The 20,533-nt window shown below is 47.7% G+C and overlaps 1 protein-coding gene and 1 long non-coding RNA gene across 2 annotated transcripts; one reads left to right on the top strand and one right to left on the bottom strand.

Annotated features, from left to right (window-relative positions):
- The first annotated feature begins 1,113 nt into the window (after positions 1–1,113).
- Positions 1,114–16,392, top strand: MORF4L1 (mortality factor 4 like 1). The gene is made up of 13 exons (XM_083871309.1): positions 1,114–1,223; positions 2,298–2,344; positions 4,340–4,407; positions 6,279–6,365; positions 6,523–6,603; positions 8,682–8,744; positions 10,818–10,843; positions 11,440–11,528; positions 11,643–11,744; positions 11,960–12,048; positions 13,089–13,261; positions 14,200–14,284; positions 15,686–16,392. The coding sequence occupies exons 1-13, from the start codon at positions 1,184–1,186 to the stop codon at positions 15,768–15,770; spliced, it is 1,035 nt and encodes a 344-aa protein (XP_083727435.1). The 5' UTR covers positions 1,114–1,183; the 3' UTR covers positions 15,771–16,392.
- On the bottom strand, positions 14,311–15,436 carry LOC310914851. Its single transcript, XR_014591109.1, has 3 exons — positions 15,353–15,436; positions 15,125–15,192; positions 14,311–15,073 (listed from the first exon to the last, which is right to left on the bottom strand). It is a non-coding gene; the product is annotated as an uncharacterized lncRNA (long non-coding RNA).
- Positions 16,393–20,533: the final 4,141 nt, after the last annotated feature.

The raw sequence follows: 20,533 nt of genomic DNA, 5'->3' as shown, positions 1-20,533 counted from the left end.
GGGGTTGTGTACAACAGATGGGCGGGGTTATGTATATCAGTGTGGTTATAATTATTGGGGCGGGGCTATGCATATTAAGGGCGGGGTTATGACAGTAAAGACTATGCATATTAAAACCACGGTTATGGCTTTGAGGGCGGGGCTATTCATATTAAGGGCGGGGTTAGTCACATCAGGGAGGGGTTTCTCTTGTCCCATGGCGCCCCCTGGCGTGGCTTTGCCGCTTTGCATCATCTGCCCCGCCGCGAGGATTGCCATTAAACAAAAAAAAAAATCACAAAAATTCAGCGAATTTTGGGTCAAAAATGAAAAACGGCCTGTCTGATGCCGCCTTGTCCCTCCTTCCTCATCCGGGGTTGCCCATCGCTGTTTTTTTTAATTTTCTCTCAGGTTAAAGCGCACTGAGAGCAAACGCCTGGAATTACGGGGCGCTATTAATTAACCCCTCTCGGGCCGCTGATGGCCCCGTCATCCCACACCTTTCCCTGGACGGCCGCGTCTCCTGTCACTCCGCACCTCTGCGGGTTTTGGGATGATGTTTAATTAGGGCGAGATCATTAAATATGCAAATCAAGCGGGACAGGCGCCCTCTCGCGGCCAAGACGGGGAATTGCATGGGGCCGGCGGGGCGCTGCCGACACCCGGGGCGGCCGCTGGGAGCGCGTGGCGCCCGGCTAGCTCAGTCGGTAGAGCATGGGACTCTTAATCCCAGGGTCGTGGGTTCGAGCCCCACGTTGGGCGCAGTCCTTTTTTCTCCATTTTAATTAATTTTATATATATATATATATGCTTTTTTTTTACATCTCCAATCTATCTCCTGACGTTACGGGCAGCCAAAACTCGGCAACCGAACTTCCTGGACCGGCGGAGCGGGCCGGAAAAGCGCGGAGAGCCCTCAGACTCCAAATCCCGGCATTCCCCGGGACGCGCCTGCGCAGTGGCACCCGGAGTCTTCAGACTCCAAATCCCGGCATGCCCCGGGACGCGCCTGCGCAGTGGCACCCGGAGTCTTCAGACTCTAAATCCCGGCATGCCCCGGAATGCGCCTGCGCAGTGGGGCCGGGGAGCCCCCGGACTCCAAATCCCGGCATGCCCCGGAACGCGGCTGCGCGCTGGGGCCGGGCCGGGCCGGGCAGCGCCGGGGCCCCGCGGGGAGCGGCCCAGGAGCCTCCGGCGCTCATAAATGGCGCCCAAGCAGGACCCCAAACCCAAATTCCAGGAGGGTGAGCGAGGACAGGGCTGGGGGGCTCCGGGCAGGGCGGGTTTGGGGGGTTTTTTGGGGTTCCGGGGGGTCCTGGGCCTGGGGGTTCAGTGCTGGCCCTGCTGGAGCTGCAGCTCTGGGGGGATTCGCCTCTGATTTTTCCCTTCTCTGCCCCCACCAGGTGCCAATAGGTGGGAAAAGCGGAATTTCTGCAATCTTTGTCCCTTTCTTTCCTCCCCATAAAGAGCAGGCCCTTTCCCACCCCGTTATTCCAAATATCCTTAATTTTCCTTTAATTAAATTTAATTAAAGCTGCTGGAATCGTCCCTCCGATTTGTCAGGGTGTTTTTTGAGGGTTTTAATGCGTTTTGGGAGATGGTTGTTATTTATTGTCCCCCCAAAAAGGAACCTGGTGCAGGATTTGTGGGGGCACAGCTGGAATCCACATCTGTAACAGAGATGGGCTGGGCTTGTTTTTTTAGGAGGGTTTTTCTGTGTGTGTTTTGATTTTTAGGTAATGGTTGTGGTTGAGAGGAATATAAATAAGAAACAAAATAAAATAAGGTCTATAAATAAGATAAATAAAAAATAAGATAAAGTAAGATCTTTAAATAAGATAAATAAAAATAAGATAAAATAATAAGATCTATAAATAAGATAAATAAAAAATAAGATAAGATAAAATAAGATCTATAAATGAGATAAATAAAATATAAGATAAGATAAAATAAGATCTTTAAATAAGATAAATAAAAAAATAAGATAAGATAAAATCTTTAAATAAGATAAAAATTATATAAGATAAAATAAGAGCTATAAATAAGATAAATAAAATATAAAATAAAATAAGATATATAAATCAGATAAATAAAAATAAATATAATTTTTTTTTAATAAATATTTCCTCACTAGTTGTGGGCATCTCTCTCTGCACAGCTTTGGGGCAGAGCTCTGCTCCCCTCAGGTGGGAGAGGGAATTTGCTTTTCCAGCCATTCCCTGCCCTGGAGCAGCTCCCTGGGCTGGCTCAGGGCAGTTCCTGCTGACACAAGTGATGGAAAGGGAGCTCTGAGCTGTTTCTCTGCTCTTCCCCTGCAGGTGAACGAGTGCTGTGTTTCCATGGACCTCTCCTCTACGAAGCCAAGGTGGGTGTCAGGAGAACAAGGACCTGCTTTTGTCCGCTGTGCCTCTAGAATGGACCGAGAACTGGAACTAAAATGAACAAAAACCTGCCTGGAATCAGTTTGAAACCCTGGAGTTCTTATTCCAGAACAATCTCAGCTATTCTGGGGAGCTCCCAGGAGCTGTTAGAACACCCCAGAGCACTGGGAATACCCCAGAAAACTGGAAATACCCCAGGACACTTTGTGCCTGCAGAATTTGCTGCCTGAGCTGCCCCTGGAGGTCCCTCAGTGCCCAGGGGAAGCTGCACTGCAGTGACAAAGGAGGTGGCAGTGCCAGTCCTGCTCCCCCAGTTGTGGCTTTTTAACCCCAGGAGCCTCCCCTGCAGATTTGTGTCCCTGCTGCTCTGTCAGTGCAGGCACAGCTCTGGTTTCCCACTCCCTCTGAAAGGGAAAGAAAAGACTCCTGAGGCTGTGTGGGTTGGAAGGTTCACAGAAATTCCTGGGGCACCTCAGAGAGGGGTTTAAATCCTTCAGGATTTGGTGTCAGGGAGCACAGGGAGGCAGGACCAGCACTCAGCTCCTCTCTGCAGGAGAAGGAGTTGTTGTGATGCTGAAATCACACCCAGAGCAGCCCATGGGAGGGTTTGGGCTGTGCCAGACCATTCCCACCTCAGGATTCCTGCTCTGCTCCTTCCCCTCTGCAGCACGAGGAGGAGCCTGTTGGGGATGTGACAATTCCCATTTTCTGTTGGGAACGTGTGACAATTCCCCATTTTCTATTGGGAACGTGTGACAATTCCCATTTTCTCTTGGGAATATGTGACAATTCCCATTTTCTATTGGGAATTTGTGACAATTCCCATTTTCTGTTGGGAATATGTGACAATTCCCCACTTTCTGTTGGGAATATGTGACAATTCCCATTTTCTCTTGGGAACGTGTGACAATTCCCCACTTTGTATTGGGAATATGTGACAATTCCCATTTTCTCTTGGGAATGTGTGACAAATCCCCACTTTCTGTTGGGAATATGTGACAAATCCCATTTTTTCTGTTGGGAATTTCTGTCTGCTGAGTGCTGGGAGGGCTTTCCCAGCTCACCAGAGGAATTTCCCTGGCTCTTTGTGCTGAGTTCATCCTTCTCAGCTCCTGCCCTGTCACAACGAACTCAGAAGTTTAATTTCCAAAAAGCTTCGCCTTTGTTTATTTTAAAGGGGTTTAATTTTAAAAGCTGCTTTGCCAGTCGTGATGAATAACAACCCTGCCTTTCTTCCTGCTCCTTTGATGTGTTTTTTCCCCCGTGGTTTGTTCCTGAGCACATCCCTGGTGTCCCAGAGCACAACAAGGTGCTCAGGGCAGCTCTTTGGGAGGGAAAACAGGAGCTGTTTGTGCAGAGCTAAAGGAGAGTCACTTCAGGCCCTCCTGACCTGCAGCAGGAAAAACATTTTGCTGTGTTTGAGTCACCTTTAGCCCCTTTATTCTCCAAAATGAGCAGAGACGGGCACAGGCTGTGTGTGGATTTAACTCCAGACTCTCAGAACTGCATCCAGCAGGAGAATCTTAGTCCTGGCTGCAAATCCACCTGAGCCTGGGTTTAAATTCCAGATGTTTTACAGATGTTCCCTGAAACAGGAGGTTCCTCTCTGACAATATTTTGGAGTTGAAGTGGGCACAGCACAGTGTGGTCTTGAGGAAATGTTGTCCAGCCAAAGGTTCTGCCCTCTCAGACTCTTGGAGGTGCCAAGAAAATACCAATTATAACTTCTGGGAGTCATTTTTACTTCAGTGGAAGAAAAACTCCTCTTAAAAGAGGCTGAAATGTGGAGCCCTGCAGGTTTTGCCTCATTCTGTCACTGCTCAGGGCAGCTCAATCTCAGCACCTCCAGAGCAGGGCCTGAACTTATTGCAGCAAGTGTTGAGTTGGTGGATTTGATTTGTTCAGGGAAAACTCAGCAAAACTCCCTGAGATCTCCTCGTTTTTCCCTGGGCCTGACTGACTTTCCTTCTCTGTTGCAGTGTGTAAAGGTTGCCATCAAGGACAAGCAAGTGAAATACTTTATCCACTACAGTGGTTGGAATAAAAAGTGAGTATTGCATGGGATAAAAGCAGGATTTCTCTTTCCTTTCTTTGTCTGAGTGTGGGCTGGCAGATCCTCTGGGCTTCACCACAGTGATTTTTATACCTGAGCTGCTGGTTTTATATAAAACACAGAGAACATTTCCAAAGTGCCCATTTCCTGCAGGGCTGGCTGGGAATGCTCTGGAATGTTCTGGTGCTTCAGGGTGGGAAAGGCTGGAATTCCTCCCTGGCAGAAAACTCTGAAAACTTCCTTGTTGTGCTTTGGGAGGGGCAGAACCACTGAGATCCCCTGGATTTGTTTCTCCCCCTGGGTTTGGCAGGGGATTTTGGGTTCAGGCTGCAGGTGTAGCCTGTGCTCCAGTCTCACATTAAAATAAACTCACAGATATTTTTCCCCTCCTGCAAGGCTGGCAGAGTTCCAGGTGAGGGATGGCTCAGGCCCACAGGCACCTCTGGGAGATCAATTTTGATCCTATTAAAGGTGGAAACCTCCACAAGGTTGTTTTAATTTTTTCTCCCTTTTTTTTAGAGCTGTTTTCTACCTCTCGGTTTGAATTCAGGAAAAGTGGAGTTTGTTTTGTATTTTTTTTTCTAAGTGATTAAAAACCTCATCTCTTCAGCCCCAGAAAGCCTGAGAGAGCAGTTTCCTGTTTGCTTTGGTCTCATTTCAGTGCTGAGCACTCTTACTCACAGCAGCCTTGATCTGAGTGATGTGACTAAAAGCCAAACCTCGTATTTTGGATGTGACTTTTAATTACATCCTGCCTGAGGTGGCTCCTCTCTCTGAGACAGCACCAACCTGGCCTTTCCTTCCCCTCTTTGTGCCATGGAGGGGACCAGGAGTGGAGTCCTGACCCTGATTTTCTTCCTTTTGCTGGTTGAGTTTTTATTTCTGCCCCCAAACTTCCAACTGAGGAGATTAAAAGTGTCACTGCTGCCAGAGCCAGGGCAGCACAGCCCCTGCAGCTGGAAGGGCTTGACTTGGGGTTGTTTTTCTAATATCAACAGTCAGAAAGGCAGAAAAGACAGGCAGGAGTGGCTGAAAGAGCTGAGCAAAAAAAACTCAGCTGGAAATGTTTCTCTGCAGTTTGGAGATGCTGCTCTTGCCTTTTCTCCACCCTCTGAAATCCTGTTTTGGCCACAATGATGCTCCAAGGCTGGAAAAACAGCCCAGAGCTCTTCATAAAGAGCTTTAACTGATGAATTTCATGTTATCTTGGCCACTTTTAGTGTGTTTTATTTGTCAGATTGCTCAGCTGAGCCCCTCTGGAGTGTTGGAGTGGAAATTCCTGCTGGTGATGGCAAATTTCCCCAAGACCTGTTCTCTTAAATGGGTCACTTCAGGTTCTGCAAATATTCATTCCACCTTGGTTTCCTTCACAGACAGGAATCAGAGCTCTTCTCCTTGCAGTAAGGAGATCCTTATGAATTTAGAAATCTTCTTGCTGAATTTATTAACCTCTAAAATGTTGGGATAAATAAAGGAAACTTTATCTACATAATACACCATGGCTACAGATATCCCATCATTTTGTAAGCATGGAATATATTTTTTTTTTTTTTTTGGAATATTTTTTTTATTTTTTTTAATCCTGTGATGCTTCTTTTTGAATTAAATGCTGTTCTCCCCCTCCTAAAATTGCCCATCTTTTAAATTTTGGGAAGCTGGAAATGACAGAGGGGGGAGAAATCATTCCAGCTCCTGTCACTGGGAAATATTTCATCATTTTGCCACTCCATGACTTAACACAGAGCAAAATTCAGTCCTGAATTCTCTGAAGCTTTTAATTGACTGCTGTGTGTAGGAGGCAATCGTGGGATGATTTATTCATCATCTCTCTGCTTTTGTTTTGTTTTGTTTTGTTTTTTTTGCAGCTGGGATGAATGGGTTCCAGAAAGCAGAGTGCTCAAATACGTGGACACCAACCTGCAGAAACAAAAAGAACTCCAGAAAGCCAACCAGTGAGTAGTGAGGGGGCAGAAAGGAATATTTGTTTAACACAAAAATATTTGTTTAATCCAGAGTTATCAGGGGAAAATCACTGAGTTTGAAACCAAAATAAAAGGAGATTTTTTTTCCCCCATCACCACCTTATTCCTGAATGTGATCTCTTTAAAGGGAACAATATGCAGAGGGGAAGATGAGAGGAGCTGCTCCAGGCAAGAAGACTTCTGGTCTGCAGCAGAAGAATGTTGAAGTGTAAGATTCTTTTTTTATTTAAACCCCTGCACAAAACACCTCCCAAAATTTGACTCATCAGTTTGATTTTTAATTGGCTCTGCAGCTCATTTCTGGTGGCACAGGAGAAAATGCAGGTTTTTTTTCCTGTGCAAAAAGCAGTTGGATGGCACCCAAAAGTTCAAGTATTTCATTGAAAATGCCTTTTGGGTGGTGCAGAGTTGAATTGAGGTGCTGGGTAGACACATTCTGCATTTTTTTTTTTTTTTTGCACTCTGTTTTTGGTGACCTGACACACTCCAAAAGTGGTGCTTCCTCCTAATGCTGGTGGATCTATATAATATATATATTATAATATTATATATATATTATATTATATAATATAATAATATATAATATATTATATAATATATTATATAATATATTATATATTATAATATATAATATATTATATAATATATTATATAATATATTATATATTATAATATATATATAATATATATATATATATATATTTAATTTTCAGTGCTCTGGAATAAACCCCTCACAATTCTTTGCCTTCTGCCATTTATCAGAACCTTTAAAAGAGCCTTTTTTGGCTGGTTCTGACAAAACCAAACCAATAAAAATACACAATTAAAAAAATGGGTTTGCATCCTGAGAGGCCAGAAACAAATTGTGACTGTCAGGTTTCCTTCACTCCATCCTTCTGGTGTTTCAGGGCAGATTTTATGGTGGATTTTCTGCTCAGGAAATTTTGGGCAGGATTTCCCTTTAATGATGGACGTGGCCCTTGTTAATGAGATGTTTTAATCCCTGATTTCATTTGTGATTCTGGCCTTCACAAGGGAAGCTGCTGAAGTGCCATCAGCCCTTCAGGAGTGGATTTGGCAGCAGCCTGGGGTTCTGTGCCTCATCCAGGGGAGGTTTGGTGTGAGGTGTGGATTGTGCCTTTGAGGAATGGGGACAGGGGGCTGGGGCAGGATCCAGGGCTGGAGCTGGCTCTGCTCTGGGGATGGGGAGCCAGGGGATCCCCTCTGGACCCCCTGGATCTGCTGGGTACCCCTGGATCTGCTGAGACCCCCCTGGATCCCCCCTGGATCTGCTGGGACCCTCCTGGATCTGCTGGGACCCCCCTAGATTTCCCCCTGGATCTGCTGGACCCCCCCTGGATCCCCCCTGGATCTGCTGGGACCCCCCTGGATCCCCCCCTGGATCTGCTGGACCCCCCCTGGATCCCCCCCGGACCTGCTGGGACCCTCCTGGATCCTCTTGGATCTGCTGGAACCCTCCTGGATCCCCCTGGACCTCCTGGATCCCCCCTGGATCTGCTGGAACCCCCCTGGATCCTCTTGGATCTGCTGGGACCCTCCTGGATCCTCCCTGGAGCCTCCTGGATCCTCCCCTGAATCCCCCCTGGACCTGCTGGGACCCCCCTGGATCCTCTTGGATCTGCTGGAACCCTCCTGGATCCCCCCTGGACCTCCTGGATCCCCCCTGGATCTGCTGGATCACTCCTCTGGATCCCCTCTGGATCCTCCTGGATCTCCCTTGATCTGCTGAGTTATTCCAGCTCAGGACCAGCCCCTCCCTGTCCTCATGTGGGGTCAGACAAAGCCCAGCCCAGCTCAGCTGATAACAAACATCATCAAAACCTAATTAAAACAGCTCTAAATGATGATTAGCAGCACTAATGTGGCTGCTGAAGGGGGTGTCTCACCTGAGTGTCTGCTCTGAGAGTGGTGGGAGGGAGCTGATTGTGGCTGTGAGTTTGGCTCAGCTGTGAGTGTGTGTTACACAGAATATTTACAGAATTACATTTCCCAAAATCCAACTTTTGTACGTTTTGAGCTCATTGCAGCTCCATAAATTCCTGCTGGTGGGGAGGGGGAGAAACTGTTCACACAATTGTTTTAAAAGGGTAACTTTGAATTTACCTTTTGTATCTCTTGGAGGATCTGAAGGAAAAGGTAATTTATACCCTAAAATCGATTTTTCAGCCAACCAAGGCACAGTAAACACAGTTTATCCCCCAGGAATGCTCAGTGATGATGGTGAGGGGCTGTGTGAGCTGAGCTCTGTGTGCCCTGTCTGTGCAGGTTTTTCAGGAGGGATGGAGCTCACACCGTGTGCTGCCTGGAGACCCCGGCCATCTCCACGAGGTGAGTGAGGCTGGGGCACAGCTCTGTCCCCCTGGGACCCTCCTTCTTCCCTGTTTTCCCCCCTTTTCCCTGCTCTCCCTCTTTTCCTGCTCCCTCCCTTTTCCCCTGCCCTCTCTCTCCTCCTTTTTCCCTGCCCTCTCTTCCCTTCTTCCTTTTCCCTGCCCTCTCTTCCCCCTTTTCTCTGTTTCTCCCTTTTCCCTGCTCTCTCTGTCCCTCCTTTTCCCTGTTCTCTTTCCCCTTTTTCCTGCCTTCTCCCACCTTTTTCCCTGTTTCCCCATTTTCCCTGCCCTCTCTCTCCTCCCCTTTTTCCCTGTCTTCTCTCTCCCCTCTTTTCCCAGTTTCTGCCTTTTCCCAGTTTCTGCCTTTTCCCTGTCCTCTCTCCTCCCTCTTTTCCCCGTTCTCTCTGCCCCCTTTTATCCATTCCAGTGCTTGGAATAAAAAGTGAGCATTACATGGAATAAAAGCAGGATTTCTGTTTCCTTTCCAGGGAGATGCTTTGTCTGAGTGTGGGCTGGGTGCTGCTGCTGGCAGATCCTCTGGGCTTGACCAGAGTGATTTTTATACCTGAGCTGCTGGTTTATATAACACAAAGAGCTCTCTTCCCCCTTTTCCCTGTTTCCCCCTTTTCCCCTGCTCTCTCTCCCCTTTTCCCTGTTTCTCCTTTTTCCCTGCTCTCTCTCCCCTTTTCCCTGCTCCCTGGCCATGTCCTGGTGTGATTTGGCAGCAGGGCCTTGTTTGGGGGTTATTTAAAGCCCCTTTCCAGTTCCTGCCCTGTTTTTCCTGGGCTGGGTTACACTTCCAGCTGTCTCCAGACTCCTGGCACTGGATCTTTCCAGAACTTTGAGCTGATGGGAAGCAGCACCAGGAGTTTTTTGGAGCCTTGGGAGCAATTCTGGTGCTGGAAGGGAGAGCTCAGCCCCTGCTCCCTGTGCTGTGTTTTGTGTTTGAGCCTGTTCAGCCCCTGGCTCCAAAAGCAACCTGTGACCAAGCAGAAATATGTGTGAAATGCAAAAGTTTGGGTTTAAAATAGTTACTAATCTGATAACTGGAAGCTAAAGCAGGAGAAAAAAAAAAAAAAAAAAAAAAAAAAAAGGCAGGTTTGATGCAGATTCTGGCTCTGCTGATTTCCAGCTTCCAAGAGTTTATTCTGCATTTCATGGGCCTAAAAATCAGGAAACAGTCAGAGTTAATGGGTGCTTGAAAAATAGGAAAGGGTAACCAAGAGTTCTGGAGGGAAGATGTGGCACTGAGGGACAAATCAGGGAATTACATCTGGTTTTAAATGATCTAAATGCAGTTTTAAAAAGCTCTGCTTTGGTTCCAATTGTTAACATGATTTTTATTTGTGAATTAATGCTGGGAAGGACTCCCTGTTCCCCCCTGTGGGGTTTAAGAAAAGCCTTTTTAACAAACCCTTTTCTCTCCCTATCTCCAGCCTTTCCTCAGAGCTCTGCCTTTTCCTGGCCCTGATAAACCCAGTGCAGAGCCTGGGAACAGGAATCACTTGGGATTTCCCAGGGATCAGAGTGGGGCTGGCAGAGTTTTACCCAGCCAGGTTTTGAGCAGAGGATCCAGGCTGGTTTTGGCAGGGAGAAAACTGAGGATGAGTAATAGAACTCCAGCTAAAACTGCCTGAAAATGGGTAGTGAATAGACAAAGTGCTCCTCAATCTTCCCTCTGCTGCTGCTGGGTTTTTTGGTTGTTTTTTTTTTTCAGTCTTTTTTTGGAAGTCAATTCAGCTGAGTGAGATTTTTCTGGGAATTCCCAGCACTTCTGTTTTCCTTGTGCCACATTCTGGCTGAGATAAAACACCTACAAACCTCTCCAAAGAGCACTTGGGAAGGACAAAACTTGCCCAAAAAACGGTGAATTCTGACCTGTTCATGAAGGATCTCACGGTCCCACAGCTCTGGAGCCAAGTTAGATGGAATTTAGATGTATTTCCTCTGTGTGTCCTTAGCTAAACATTGCCCAGGCCCCTGAGGATCTGCTCCCTCTGCTGAATGCTTGAAACATTTTCTGCATTAAGTACCACTCTTTTAATATGTGCAATATTTTTTGTTGTTCTTGCAGGAAAACGAAAAAGAACAAGCAGAAAAGTAAGTGTGTTTTATTTGCCATCTGGGTGGGTCTTCCCAGGATTTGGAGCTGAATTAAGACTTTCAATCTGCCCCAATAATTCAGTGACACCTCGTGCTGTCCCTCCTGGGCTCCTCTGGGGCTCTCCCTGCTCAGGAGGAGGGGAAAGTTCACACAAAATCTGCTGGTTTCAGTCTGTCAGCATTTTGAGCTCTTGCAGTTGAAAATCAAAGTTGATCTGCTGAAATAATTTCCTAAGTCAAATGTTGGAGATGGAGATTTGACACAGCTGCAGAGCTGAGCTGCTGAGTCTAAAAATTCTCCCCCCAAAAAATATGAAACTGGTGAGGTTCTAGTGCAGAAACCTCCCTCAGGTAAATGCCAGTGCAGCAGTTCAAACAGGGCACTCCCAGAACACAAATAATATTTAAAACAAAAACAAAACAAAAAAACCCACACAAAACAAAACAAAAAAAAAAAAAAAAAAAAAAAAAAAAAAAAAAAAAAAAAAAAAAATAATTTCCCAAATTTAAGAAAAATCTGAGCCTTGCTTTGAAATCCTCCTCCTAAACTGTCCCCTTTATTTTGTTTTGTTTGTTTTTCCTGCTGTGCACAGCCCCAGGCATTGGGGAGGGCAGCAGCACCAGTGAGACCCCCCAACCTCCCAGGAAGAAAAGGGCTCGTGTGGACCCAACAGTCGAAAGTGTGAGTATTTCAGTATTTTTTCCATTCCCTCCAAAGGGTTTTGGGTGAAAACACAAGAGTTCTGTGCTCCCAATTAGAACCTGAGAGTGATGAGTCCTGCCTGGCTTTTCTCAGGAGGAAACTTTTATGAACAGAGTGGAGGTGAAGGTGAAGATCCCCGAAGAGCTGAAGCCGTGGCTGGTGGATGACTGGGACTTGATCACCAGGCAGAAACAGGTACCTGTGACAATCCTGGGGACACTTTCCCCTCTCCCAGCTTGCCCAGGTTTATTTAATACCCAGCTAAACTCTTGGAGGAGTTTCCTTTCCTAACCTGTACCACCTTAACCCGCTGATTCCATCCCAGAAAGGATTTCTGTTCAGCTTCCAGGTATAAATGTCTGTCTGCAAGAATAAGACAAACTTGCATTTATTCTGATTTGCATTTGTAGCTCTTCTACCTCCCTGCCAAGAAGAACGTGGACTCCATCTTGGAGGATTATGCAAACTACAAGAAATCCAGGGGAAATACTGACAACAAGTGAGTGCTGCTCCCTGCCAGCCTCAGACACCTCCTGGGCTGTTCTTGTTGCACTTGGGTTCCATGGAAAATTGGAATTATGTTGTGGAATCTGAGCCAGCCCCGTGTCCAACGCCCTGTCCCAAGCCCAAGGTGATGGTGGTGTTCAGAAATCCTGAGGGATTAATTCCAAACTTCATATTCTGATTTCTGGATGAGATTTCTGCTCCCCCACTCGCCCTAAAGCCATTTCCTGAAGGAAGCTGATAGAAACTTCCCAGAAAAGCAGCTCAGTGCCCAAGGCTCCCTCACAGGCCTTGGGGCCAGGGAGGTGCACGAGGACTTGTAAATCCTCAGATGGGCAAAGCCAATTATTGTTTGTAATTAGCCCAGCAATCAGCCCTGAGCAAAACAAGGTGTGTTTACTCTGCAGGAAACTTTCCTGCTTGAAAGGGACAACAGAAAGGGGAAGTCATTTTCTTCCACTCAAGAGGAAGCTGATTATTGACTTGTCAGGGTGTTTTAACCTCCTCTGATGTAATTGTCCCTGATGCTTGTTCTAAATTTGTTGGCAGGGTGGGGTGAGGCTTGTGCTCCTCTGTCAGATCCTGTCCAGGCAGGGTGAGCCTGCAGGAATCCGGCAGGAGAGGCCTGGGAGGAAGGGAGCAGGTGCCTGAGACACTGTGGGGCTGTTCCCTTGTTCAGTGCAGTTAATTCAGTGTTTCCTTTGGAGCTGGGCTGAGCTTTGGGTGACAGCAAAAAGCTGCTGAGTGTCCCCAGCGCTGCCTGTGCCTGCTCCAAGCCCATCTCTTGGACAGGATGACTAAAAACTGCTGCTCTTGCTTTGCCTAAACCCTGTCTCAGCTCAGAACATCCCATTTTCCAAGGAATGCCATCCCTCCCTGTGTCTGTAGACTTTAAATTCTCCAGACAAATTTCCAGACAAAATCAAACACCCTCCCGATTTTTGGGAGGGTCACCCCAAGCCAATCCTCTCCCCCTGGGGCAGCCCTGGGTCGGGTGGTGCTTTCAGCAGGCCTTGCAGATCTCTCTGTCCCCAGGGAATACGCTGTCAACGAGGTGGTGGCTGGGATCAAGGAGTATTTCAATGTCATGCTGGGCACTCAGCTGCTCTACAAGTTCGAGAGGCCGCAGTACGCCGAGATCCTGGCGGACCACCCCGACGCCCCCATGTCCCAGGTCTATGGGGCCCCACACCTCCTCAGGCTCTTTGGTGAGTCCCCCCTGAAGAGGATAAAGGGGAAGGATTCAAGGGCTTGTTTCCCTCTCTCCAGCCTGTGACAGTGGCTCTGAAATGAGGGTTCATTCCCTGTTCATTTCTCCAAAAGGCTCAGAGCTGTTTGCGGGGTTTGGGATGGGAATTGAATTGTTGAATTCTGGTTGGTTTGGGTGAGATGGGACATACAGAAAACCAGCCCAGGAATCTATTCCAGTAAAGCTGTGGGCTGACAGTGGCTCTGAAGTGAGGGATCATTCCCCATCCATTTCTCCAAAAGGCTCACAGAGCTGTTGTAGGGTTTGGGGTGGAAATAAATTGTTGAAGTCTGGTTGGTTTGGGTGAGATTGGACATGCTGGAATAGATTCCTGGGGTGTTTTTGTGTAAAGCTGTGGGCTGACAATGGCTCTGAAATGAGGGATCATTCCCCATCCATTTCTCCAAAAGGCTCAGAGCCATTGTGGGGTTTGGGGTGGAAATGAATTGTTGAAGTTTGGGTGAGATTGGACATACTGGAATAGATTCCTGGGCTGGTTTTCTGTAAAGCTGTGGGCTCACAGTGGCTCTGAAGTGAGGGATCATTCCCTGTCTGTTTCTCCAAAAGGCTCACAGAGCTGTTGCAGGGTTTGGGATGGAAATGAATTATTGCAGTCTGGTTGGTTTGGGTGGGATTGGACATACTGGAATATATTCCTGGGCTGGTTTTCTGTAAAGCTGTGGGCTCACAGTGGCTCTGAAGTGAGAGTTTGTTCCCTGTTCATTTCTCCAAAAGGCTCAGAGCTGTTGCGGGGTTTGGGGTGGAAATAAATTGTTGAAGTCTGGTTGGTTTGGGTGGGATGGGACATGCTGGAATAGATTCCTGGGGTGTTTTGTGTAAAGCTGTGGGCTGACAGTGGCTCCTGGCAGTGTTTGTGACAATGTCCTCTGTGAGCAGTGCGGATCGGAGCCATGCTGGCCTACACGCCCCTGGATGAGAAGAGTCTGGCTTTGCTCTTGAACTACTTGCATGACTTCTTAAAGTGAGTATTTGGGAGGGCTCCCAGCAGGACACACAAAGGTCAGGCTGCCCCTTCTCAGTGAATTGTTTTAAGACTTGTGTGTGAAATCTTCCCCCAGTGAAGCCTCTCAGACTCCACTCCTCTGGTTCTGTTAATCTCCACTCCTCTACCCTGTCCCCTCTGCTCCTTGTTGCAAAATAAAACGCTTCAAAGCATTTATTTATAGCTGCTAAAAAAAGCAGATGATAATCCCAGCAAAGCTATTAAATTATGCAACAGTTACTCAACAACAATTGAGCAAAACGTTTAAAAAACTGATGAACTTTAGGAATGTTATTTCTGGGACAGACTGTCACCAGGGGCTTTAGTGTTCTGTGGTACCCTGTAGCCACGGGATGTTTAGGAGGAAAACATCCTGATAATAATAAAACACTTCAGTGTGAAATGAGGTGAGCTTTAAGGTCTCTCCCAACCCAAATAATTCCATGGGTCTATCATTAGGAGTTACTGGGAGCTGAAAGAAAACCTTCAGTATATCCAGGATGGCTCTGCAGCAGAGCCTGACAGGGATCAGGGAAACCTGCCCTGGGACAGCCCTGGTATTTTGGGGCACTCTGAGGTAAATGCAGGTGCTGAAGAGCTCTGGCTGTGAGGTGGAAATGTGAACCCAGGGACCAGGAATTCATGAGAATTAATGGCACAGGAGCCTCACCTTTGGCCATTCCTTGTTCTGCCACCCTTCACCCAGCCCTTGAGGGTCCCTTTTAGTGCAGACAGAGTTTCCTGCTGTCCTGCTCTCTGTCCCTGCTCCTCTGAGCAGAGCAGGACCAAATAAATCCTTGGTACAGCACCTGCCTGAACCTCAAATATCAACAGCTCCATCCTGTCAATGCTGAGCTGCTGGAGCTCACCTGGAGCCAGGGGTGAACCTCAAATATCAACAGCTCCATCCTGTCAATGCTGAGCTGCTGGACCTCACCTGGAGCCAGGGGTGAACCTCACCTGGAGCCAGGGGTGAACCTCACCTGGAGCCAGGGGTGAACCTCACCTGGAGCCAGGGGTGAACCTCACCTGGAGCCAGGGGTGAACCTCACCTGGAGCCAGGGGTGAAACTCAAATATCAAAGGCTCCATCCTGTTAATGCTGAGCTGTGGAAACTCACCTAAAGCCAGGGGTGAACCTCACCTGGAGCGAGCCTCAAATATCAGCAGCTCCATCCTGTTAATGCTGGAGCTCACCTGGAGCTCAGAGGTGCTGGGCAGCTCCTTTGGGATGGATTTTTTTGGCTGAGCTGTCAGACTGAGCTGTGTAAGTCCTTGGCAGAGCTGATACGTGGGATTGATGCTTCTCAAACCCCTCCAACACTGACCAACAGAGGGTTTGGGCAAGAAACAACATAACATTTTCTGGTTTTTTTCGTAGATACTTAGCAAAGAACTCCTCTGCCCTGTTCAGTGCCAGCGACTACGAGGTGGCGCCTCCCGAGTACCACCGCAAAGCCGTGTAAAATCCATAAAATCCATAAAACCCACCCCCTCCTCCCCTGGAGCAAGGCTGGCACCCTGCACCACTGCCCACCCTGCCTCCTGCCCTGCACCTCCTGTAGAGTGAATAAACCCCTCTGTGTGTGTGTGTGTGTGTGTGAAATGGAACTGCCACACCAGCAGGGAGGATTCCTCGTCCTGCTCCAAGTGGGAGCTCGGGGAGCTCCGGGCTGTTTGTGGCTCATATTTGCATCGCTGGGATGTGGAGGGATGTTGTCCTGGTGTGTCATTGTCTGAACTCAGTGCTCATAGGGCTGTTCTCCCCCACCCTGGAGGCTTGGCCTCACTTAACCTGCTTTATCCCATAGCAATGACAGACCCACGAGGGCTGTTGTCACCTGTGTTTGGTGCTATTGACTGTCTCACTCACCCCAGTGACTCTTTGGTGTTGGAAGTTTTGATGTTTGGTTTTCATAAATGTCTGCTTTTCATGGGGGTAGTTGAAGGACTGTGACTTTTTTTTTTTTTTATATATATCCTGATGATAGGAAAAACGCATTTCTCATCTCGTAGTGTTTGGAAATGTTGGTCTTTTCGCGGAGCTGTTTTTACGGATCTGCAAAATAAACTTTTTTTAATTTCAAATGTGGGTTTTCTGATGTTTGTGTTCGCATCAGTTGTGAGCCTTCTGGCCTGGCTGATCAAGAGAATGAGGGGTTTGGATCTCTGGGAGGCATTGCGTGACTTGGCTGCTCTTTGCAGGCAAACTACCAGGTTTAAATCACAGATGTTACTGCAGGAAGCCACAGGGAGGTGGGAGCCATCCTGCCCCAGGGCTGCTCTGGGCTGGGACTGAGCCTTTCCTGCAGGGGATGAGGCTCCCACAGGTGTCCCCAGCACGGGCTGAAGGGCTGGGCTGCTGGGGGAAGGTGTGAGCACAGGAATCCAGCCTGCCCTGTGCCCTCCTGTGCTGAGCTGGGGCTGGGATGGATAAGGAGGCGTTTGGAAAAGCAGCAGGATCTGCTGTTCCATGGGAAAAGCAATATTGAGCAATGGGGAGAGGGCTGGGAGCAGCTCTGGCACTTCCAAGGCGGGTTCCTTCCCCAAATTCTGTCCAGGGCAGGCAGGGAGCAGGGAAGGGGCACTGTGGGTTCCCTGCCCAGCTCTGGGCTGGAGCTCTGTGGGAAGGTGGGGGCTCCTCTGGCTCCTGGTGCTGTTCCAATCACTGCCTGCTCACCTCAGCATTGTTAATTAACCACTTCTCATTATTTATCCTGGCCATTACCCCGAGCCAGGATCATGTTCCAGTCTGAACAATGGATTTATCCTTTGCCAACTGCTCCAAGAGTGAAAAGGGCCTTTTGCTGTCAGTGCTCAGAGAACAGGGTTTGTACCGAGGCCTGTTGGGACCTTCTGCTGATCCTGTTTTATCTGGGAAGGTCCCTGGGCTCCTGCCGGCAATCCAAGGTTCCCAGGGAGAGGACACCTGGTGCTTTGTTGCCCCTCGGAGCTGGGAGTCTTTGCTCCTTCCAGCTCTTCCTGGAAAGGCTGAACTCTCCCAGGCTGGCCTGAGGCAGGAATTGTTGGGTTCCCTTGTTGGCTTCCCAAAACAGCTGTGCCTTCCCTGGATTGAGGGGACACCCCAATCCCTGTGCCCTCCCTGCATTGAGGATACCCCAATCCCTGTGCCCTCCCTGCATTGAGGATACCCCATCCCTGTGCCCTCCCTGCATTGAGGATATCCCCATCCCATACCCATTTCCCCTGTTCCCTCCCTGGCTCCATCAGTCCACGATGATGCCGGGAGAGAGGAATGCAGCCCAGCCCAGGGCAGGTATCACCACCACACCCAAACCTGTGTGGGGAGCCCTGACCCCGACACCCCCAAAGCTCGAGCCCTGGTGAGGGTGATACTCCCAGGAGGAATTATATATATATATATAAAAATACATATATATATACATATGTGTATACATTATATATTTTATATATATACATATGTGTATATATATTATATCTATACATATATATATAGATATAATATATCTATTTTTTCGCACCTGGAGAATTAATGATAGAGAGAAATTAATTTGGATTAACAACTGGTGTGTGTCACCAAAAGGGATTTATTATTATTATTATTATTTTTTAATGAGTGAAAACCCACTTATACCAGAATAACCCCAAACTGGTGCCTCAGCCAGTTCTCTGAGGAGATGAGATCAGTACATTTGCAAGGAAAAGCGAGGGAAAAAAAGTGGGAAACCCCCCAGTGTAACTCCTTTTATTGGGGCGAGGAACTCAGGGATGGGTTTAACTGAGGACAAATCAGGGGCTCTCCAGGTAAATGACACACATTGTAATAAATCAATAACTCAGGTGGGGAGACACCTGAAGTCTTGTCCAGTCACTGTGGTTGGGGTGAAACCAATGAGGGTGGAACATGGGGCAAACCATTACAACTTATAAAAAAGAACATAAAACAAGCAACAAATACATACATAAATCTGATAAAACCAAAAGCACACCATTACAAGTTGTTACTTTGGGGACTCTGTCACCTCTCTGTGCTCCACACTCAGCCCTGGGGACACTGGGGACTGAAGTTTTCCTGTCTCACCTGCAGGGCCTGGGCACCTTCCTGTGCCACTCCTGAATTATTAAAAAAATATGAGTATTGATCTAATACCAATATCCAACTATGAAGGACAAAGACTCTCTAACAGTTTAAAGTTAGAAAGTGTGTGTTTATTATGACACCGGGATTGCTCCCAAATTCACACCACAATCCACAGATGGTCACAGGGTATTTTTATTCACAGGAGTATTGAAAACCCAAAACACAAATGTATATTCATAACTCTGGTACATCCCATTCTCTGCTTTGTATGGTAATTAGCCAAAAAGCCATTAAGCATGGGGAGTTTGTTCTTTGAAATGGGTCGGTGGTCTTTTTTATGGGGTGGGGTCCCAAAATGATGAAGAAAGATTGTCTTCCTCAACTCTGATTTTTTAACCTTCAGTGTTACATGACAACTGAATGTTGTTTTTCCAGGACTGTTTGATTTATGACTGTATTGTATTCATGGAATCTATTGATTATTCAGGATGCAAAAGCCAAGTTTGACATGTTCCATGATTTATCAGTTCCTTCAATGCAGCTCCTGTTAACAAAAGGGAAGCTCAGCTACCTTACCTCACAATATCTATTTTAATTAAAGTTAAGGGCACTGCATCCATTGGCATGTTTCCACTTTTAATGTGGTGTTAAGGGTCATGTCTATAACCTGCCCTAATTTTGGCCCTGGTCTCTGGCGCTGGATCCCCGCAGGGAAGAATGAGTGCAGGTGTAAAATTAGCTGGATTATTTCTGGGCTGGCTGTTACCACTGCTCCATCATGGAAATGTCCAGCTCAGCCTGTGCTCCTGCCCCCTGAGCAGAGCCTTGTTCCCACCCCAGGATCAGCTCACAACCTCATTATCCAGGTTATTAGAGGGAAAGGACAACATTCCTGCATTTAGGGATTAATCTACCCCTAACAGAGCAGCCTTTCAGTCCCAGTTTGGCTGGCAGAGTTTGGGGAGCAGAGGCTGAAGGAGGATAAATGGGGCGTTTCTAGGCTCTGCCACAGCTGCAGAGGAGATTATGTGCAATAACTAACAGGGAAATGTTAATCAGCATTAGCTGTAGCCCAAATTCCATTAGAGGAATGCTCAACAAAAAGAAGGAAAAAGCTGGGATTAGGGTGGCTTGGCAACAGGCCGTCCTCCCTGAAGTTTAGGTCTCCAGGATTTGAGCTGTTATTTAAAATACAGATAATTTTCTTTCCCTCCTCGTGCAAACATGAGAATATCCAAGCACAGAGCAGCTGGAACCGGCACAGGGAGTGTGCAGCAGCCTGGAACTGAGGACACAGCAGAGCACAAACATCCCTGCCCAGGCTGCTCCTGCCACTGCAGGGACAGTGTCACAGACTGGGGACACGGCCAGCCTGGGCAGCTCAGGGCACTCTGAAAGGACATTCCTTGAGCTTTTTCATGCCTGGACACGAGCTTTTGGGTTTTTAATACTTAATGTTACCTCGTGTTCCACTGCTCACTCCCTGCTTTCAGTAGTTTTCATTGCTTGCTTTGTCTCGGCACTTTTTAAATCAAGTTTTCAGAGTTAATATTTCTGAAGTAACTCAGGTTCCTCCTGTTCTTCCCCTAAGGAGCCAGGCTGGGGGAGTTCAGCCTGGAGAAGAGAAAGCTCCAGGAAGATCTCAGAGCCCCTTCCAGTGCCTTAAGGGGCTCCAAGAGACCTGGAGAGGGATTTTGAGCAAGGCCTGGAGGTACAGGACAAGGGGGAATGATTTCACACAGCTTTAAAGTCCCTTCCATCCCAAACCAGCCTGGGATTCTGTGATCCTGTGTTCTCACTCGAGCTGGAAACGCAGCAGGACGTGGAGCTGTGGAGTCTGAGACAGGGGAAACCCCTGGGGCAGAGTTCACCCCAGTCCAGCAGAACTGGAACTGCTTTGGGTTGAGCTGTGCCTTTTCCTCCCCTTGCACACTCCTGGAGGGGATGCAGGGGATGGAGAGGGAGCCAGGCTGGGCAATCACACACACTGTGATCTCTGCCTGGCTGGATGTGAGGTGGCATTTGAGTGTGGAAGCTGCCCTGCAGCAGGACAGAGGTTATTTTCTCTGTAGAATTTACAGATTTCTCCCTCTACTTGAGAGACTGAGCAGACAAGTGTGTTCACACAGAACCCAAGAGCGATGGGCACTGACACTGCTCAGTCTC

Source organism: Zosterops lateralis, assembly GCF_965231275.1.
Source record: "Zosterops lateralis genome assembly, chromosome: 13".
NCBI lineage: Eukaryota > Metazoa > Chordata > Aves > Passeriformes > Zosteropidae > Zosterops > Zosterops lateralis.
This window is presented reverse-complemented; position numbering and strand designations above follow the sequence as displayed.